The sequence below is a fragment of the Wolffia australiana genome, chromosome 10, assembly GCF_029677425.1.
Source record: "Wolffia australiana isolate 7733 chromosome 10, ASM2967742v1".
In the NCBI taxonomy this organism is placed as follows: Eukaryota; Viridiplantae; Streptophyta; class Magnoliopsida; order Alismatales; family Araceae; genus Wolffia; species Wolffia australiana.
In genome coordinates, this window is record NC_135844.1 from 12,318,276 (window position 1) to 12,324,245 (window position 5,970).

The 5,970-nt window shown below is 38.5% G+C and overlaps 1 protein-coding gene across 1 annotated transcript; it reads left to right on the plus strand.

The window, feature by feature from the left end:
- Positions 1–244: 244 nt before the first annotated feature.
- On the plus strand, positions 245–5,970 carry LOC144708823 (FAD-binding protein). Its single transcript, XM_078582264.1, has 8 exons — positions 245–536; positions 684–768; positions 1,133–1,200; positions 1,991–2,131; positions 2,518–2,559; positions 3,037–3,161; positions 5,577–5,705; positions 5,783–5,970. Exons 2-8 carry the CDS (start codon positions 692–694, stop codon positions 5,945–5,947), a joined length of 747 nt encoding a protein of 248 aa, XP_078438390.1. The 5' UTR covers positions 245–536; positions 684–691; the 3' UTR covers positions 5,948–5,970.

Here is a 5,970-nt window from a genome sequence, read left to right on the forward strand (position 1 = left end):
TACTGTTATCAATCAAACTCTCTCATGTTTGCATCATTATTTCTTCAAAAATCTTATTATCATCATCTTCAATCTAATCTTTCACAGCTCTGAATAGCTTAATTTTATCAAAATATTAATAAAAACCCACAACTGAACTTCTGCTCAAACTGCAAAGGTAAACCCATTAACCATCATAAGATGATCCCCATTGTTCACACAAAACAATTATCAGAAATACAAAGACCACCTACGGCCAGATTTTTCATTCTCTCAGCAGCATGAAATCTTAGACCATTAGTCATTCCCCTCTGGAAATTCCTCTTATTATTGTGTTCATTGATTTCTTCTTAACTTTTAGTCCAGTAACTTTGTTACCATCTTTTTTCTGAACCTAATCTGACTCGGATATTGATATATTTGTTAACAAATCATTATACATTACTCATAGTTTTCGTATAAATGCCTCTGCCTTACACAGGCGTGCGTTTTTCCTTCTTTCTTCCTCTTACAGGTGATTATCGCGCGAAGAGAAGATCAAGGTCAATTGGTGAAAGGTAACATTTTAGATGAAGAGAGGAAAGGGGGTAGATGTTATGGGTCGGGGATGTAATGCGTTGTATACGAGTCTAGCTTTCAGATTTTACGTGCAATTATTGTGATTTTTAGTTAAAATATATGTGATTTTTTGTTCTCTTCTGTAGGATTTCAAATGGATCTTCAAATCGACAGCGAATCGAGGGATTTGGGCGGCGCAACATTTCTGATATTCCGTGATTTCGTGACGAGGTAATTTTAAGCTTCAGTACATATTTCTGAATCTTCACCTGATTGAAATGCAACACAAATAGTGCTTTCGGGAAAACTTGGTATCACTGCAGGGTCAGTGTTATTCGAAACTGAAAGAATCTTCATTCTCTTGAAGATCCCATCAAACTTCTCGTAAGAATATTCTCTCCGTAGTCTGTAGCACACGTTCTTGAAGTAAAAGGAAGGAAGAAGTGTTCCTTTACGCCAGTTTAATATTTGGCCCCGATATATTTTTGTTAGTTCATCTGGTTTCTACTATGCTCCGAATAAAAAAACTTCAAAAAATAAATTAGCTCTTCGGCCGCGCTTCTGAAGAGCAATCTCTCACGTTGTATTGATTCAGGGTTGCAAAGATTGAGGAGCTGAGGAGCGTTGGACATCAACTTCTCATTGAGTTCCAACGAGAGCTTGGTCTGTACTTTATCCTGTATGTTCTAACTACATAACCAGAGGAGCATTTTTTGTGGTTACTCTCACATTTAATTTATATTTTTTGCTTAATCAATGTCAATACGAACATCCCCAATCCATGAACATCAATTCTGACTCTGGTTGTGGTTTGCTAATCTCAGTTTCCATTTAGTTTTATCCAATGGATGCTGCTTTTTTGGCTCGAAGTATAATGATTTATTTATATTTGATTGAAACGTGAATTATCGACTTCATAATAATTTCTCATGCCGTTGGTTTAGTGAAAAACAAGAAGAATGTATACCTACATTTTATCCGACACCTGTGGTAGGAAGATCAAAAGGACCCCTCCCCCATTACATGGATACACCAATGAAGGAAGCTTTGGACTGATCAAGAATGGACAGGGAAATTGATGGAAGACTCTTCGACTTGTGATATAGATGACCTCCGTGAATTAAAGAAACTCTTTTGTCAGTACCTAGGCAGCTGGGAGGAGGAAGGGTACTTCTGAACACTTACCGGTTTCTTAATTGATTGGTCGAAGGATCCTTTATTCATCGTTTCTGCGCCACATGGGATTTTTAAGTTGCAGTGGATTTCATCGGATATCTTTATGGAGGGGGATGGATTTTAGTTATTTGAATAATTTTATTTTATTTGTACTTCTTTCTTAGAAAATTTGCGTTTTAGATGCCTGTATTTCTTCCCTTAGTGCTGAAATTTGTTGTGTTGCACAGGCGACAAAAGTGACATGGACTCTTATCTAAATGCGTTTTCTGTGAATCAGGGTTTTTTGGAAGAACGCCTCTGGGAAAAGAGTCTAAAGTTATTCAGACTGTTATAAAAGCTAATGAAACTCGTGGAATGAAGCAATATGTTGAAAGGGGATGCAGAAATGCTTACATGAACGGCAAAAACATATGCACGAGTAAGTTCGTCTTCAGTGTGCCAAATTATTATTCTTCATTCTCCTATATCGTTTCAAATGATAAAATATTCTCTCCATGCTAAGCGAATCATTATTTTTAACATTTTTTCTGTCACATTCTATTGTCTCGTGTTGCTTATTAGGATCCATTCTGATACCATTAAGCCATATAAATCTGAAATTTTCTTTGTTAGTTATGTATAGAAATTTCTTCTCTTCAATAATCTGTTGTTTGAGCTGAAAGTTCTTGACTAAACAGATGTCGAGGCATTGATTCAAAGATGATTAACTGGTTTTTTCTTTTGTTTCTTTAACGCTTCTAATGTTTTCCCATCTAATGGCCATATAACCTGTCTTTTTTTTCTCCATGTGTGGCTTTGCGGCAGTAAACCTTTGTGAGCAGGGACTTCGCAGACACTTGCATGAAGGTATTTTTTATGGCACTCTGACTGTGGTGGTTTATCCAAGGTCCTGTGTTTTACACGTGCACCTTTACTCCCTTATCCGTCTCTCTCATGAATGAAAATACAAAAAAGTGAATTCTCATATTGCCTTTGCCAGAGATATGTACGGAGTGGGCCTTGACCCATCTAGAGACAAACATCTAAAATTAGAAATATCAGACCACTTATGACCTGTGGCCCATTTGCAATGGCTGTACCGAAGAAAATCATAAATAACTAAAAGAAAGAATACGAACTAACAATAGTTGATGGGATATTCTATAAGGTTTCAATCTTGAAATATCCCTTTATTTTGACGAATTTCATTCTCGAACTTCGAATTCATTCATGATGTATAAATATAATATATACAAATAACTTCGAGTTTCCTCATGTTTTGTCAAAATTATGATTGTTCTCCGTCGTTCAATTGCTATGGATTATGATTTTCATTTTTTTCAGTGGGCCTGCTGCTTGATGACCTTAGATCTCTGTCAGAGGATAGTGCTGCAAAAGCACAAGCTGCGAATCAAAACTCTTTACGCTTATTAGAAAAATATTTTACAGCAGATAGTATGATAGAAGAGGTACTTTTTAGACATTTTAAGGATATTTCTATTGTATCTCGTCTAAGATATTTTTCGATTTTTTTTGAAAAAAAGAGGGAAGATATTTTTTGATGGGATATATTGTGAACTTTTCATCACTGATGAGGTCTTATCTGTGGCATGTATTCTTGACAGATTACTCATTACCTCATGCAGATTTTTTATTCAACTCTGATCAACATTTCCGACTAAAAGTATTTTAAAAATAAAAGACATACTTTGTAGTATTTCTCTTGCATCTGGAAATTGAGAAATGTTGTCGTAATAGGAGGAAAACTAAAAAATAAGGTATATTTGTCATTTGATCACAGCGTTTATAGTGGCGGATGCCAGAGGATAAGAACCACCAAAGGCTGATGACGGCGGTATCTGCTGAATTGAGACACAGTCCATAGAGGAAAGCCATGTCTGGCAGAACTTACAGAGAAGGAGCTCCCTAGAGACAGAAGGGAAGGAGGCAGAGAACAATCAACTCACATGCGACGGCCAAGGCAATGGGGCTGCGAAGGGTGCAGATGCTTGGAGGTGAGGCATCAGTTCAGATATGAAGTATCTCAAGGAAAGTGCCTGGACTCCAAGACAATCGGCAGTGCAGAGTGGTGGGAAGATACCTGTGCGACTGTAGTGCCATGGTGACCTGTTTGCAAGAGACGATATTGGAAAGCTGTGAGACGAAGGATTGAAATTTGGTGGGCCGAGGCCTCTTAGGGGGTTTCCTGGTAGTGGGTGTGGTTGGTCGATTCGGGGGTTTGTTGGTGGCCTGCAATAAGATGATGTTTTCCAAGAGGGATGATGGACTAGGCAATTTGTGATAACAGTCAATGGTCTAGTAAATGCCGCTCTATGAGACATTATGGGAGGAGCTGACTATGGTCTCTTCCTTTCACGAGCCCCCATTGATATTTGGTGGGGACTTCGACGTGATGCTAGAGATGGGGATAGACATCATGGAGCTGGCAGGCAAGGCTCAGGTTAGATGTCTTTTGGTTCATATATGTAAGAGGGTTGTAGGAAATGGGGCCTACTTACTGTGTATATACTTTGAGAAGCACAGGGGTGGCCATGACGCTTTCATTGACATTTATAGCTCGGGGCGGATTGGGATTGGCATGCGGTTCAGATTCGAGGAGAATCAGCTATTTGGCGTGGCATGGGACTTGTCTTTCCTGAAACGCGATAATTTTTTGACCCCAAACTAAGGATTGACTTCGTTTCTAGATATTAGTTGGAAGATTGGTCATCTAGAGTCATCCTGTGGGAGAAATTTCTTTGCCCTTTCACCCTTGTATGGGAACCTCATCACATGATCATCGAGTGTTAGGATGGCACATTGAATCTGTTCTTTGGAGGGTATCTGTCGGATCAGAGGGCAGAAGACATGCTGGACATGGAACAGTTGCTATTACATCTTTGACCTATGAGCAAGACACAAGATGGCTGGGAGTGGAGAGGAGCCTCCATTTCAGAGGGGGACTGTTAGAAGATCTGACTACTACCACCACATCTAGCCTTCTACAAAAACATAAAGTTCCCGTTCAGGCAAATATTTTTGGATGGCTGTTGCTTAGCTGACAACTTGTGACACCTCCGGAAGAGTGTACCCAGATGACATGTCAGGATGCACAATGTGCACAAGAGGCAAGAAGATTTCTCCCAACTTTTCTTTGCATGTCAATGTGCCCATTCGATTTATGCATTGCTGCAGATCCTATGGGAGACAACTTGCCCGTTTGATACGAGGCTTTCTGGGGCTGTATCTGTTAAAGGAGATCCACGAGGGTGATGGAAGAGGGAAGGCTCCTCGTGGTACTCTGGGCAGTATGTCTGCACCATAATGAGGTGGTTTTTTGAAGAGGACAGCCTTGAAAGATAACATTCTTCATGATGTGGGGAACCTTGTTGTGTACTGGTTTAGAAGGGAGTGAAGAGGGGGCATTCTGGTCATCATGCATGTTAATAGCATTAGGTAGATCAGTATGTGATCTTCCCTATTTTTTTCAAGAATAGTTATATTTCTTCTCTGAATTCTCTTGCTTCTTAAATTTGAGAAATTGCTTACCAATCTGATGAAGTACAAAATGGAAATAAAGATATCTTTCAATACGATTCTCGTGCTTATGGAATATGAAAAATCTCGTTGTAATCTGATTTGTAAAATAAAAGATCTTCCTAAGTTTCTTGCTTCTGAAATACTAGAAAATTGTACCGATTCAATGAACAGACATTGAAAATAAAAGATTCCTAAGTTTCTTTTGCTTCTAATATTAGAGAAATCTCATAACAGTTTGATGAGGAAGAAAACCAAATTAAAAGATATCCTTTGCTAATTCTTTTGCTTCTGAAAAGTAAGAATTATCATTATTCTTCTGATCGCCTAAAATTACTTTTTTTCAGAGTGACTTTTCGATGGGGAACTATCAACAGGAAACTGAACCTGTGATTCCTTGCACAGCAAGTTTTATTGAACCTTCAATACTGATGAGGGTTCTATTCACCGCACTGAAAAAGGACTTCGAAATGCAGGTGATGCATGATATAGGCAATTAAGGTCAACATATTTCTATTCCTTGAGATAACATTGAAGCAACTTTCCTTTTCAGGAAAGAATTATACTATCATTGGGTCTCTGCTCGTCATTAGAGGAACTCGAAAGCTACTGCCTAATGTGGGAACTGAGGCCGTTTATAGATGAAGATATCCTGAAACACTGCTGGAAACTTATTCCTGATTCTGCACACCAAAATGAAACCTTGAAATTTCCATGATGATTTTAGTTTATTAGTTACCA

What these genes read in the sequence shown, in the direction of transcription:
- LOC144708823 (XM_078582264.1), top strand. Translation starts at nt 692, where the DNA reads ATGGATCTTCAAATCGACAGCGAATCGAGGGATTTGGGCGGCGCAACA. An exon ending in CGGCAAAAACATATGCACGA is followed by an intron (nt 2,132 to 2,517) that starts GTAAGTTCGTCT and finishes GCTTTGCGGCAG; the next exon opens with TAAACCTTTGTGAGCAGGGA. An exon ending in AAAAGGACTTCGAAATGCAG is followed by an intron (nt 5,706 to 5,782) that starts GTGATGCATGAT and finishes TTTCCTTTTCAG; the next exon opens with GAAAGAATTATACTATCATT.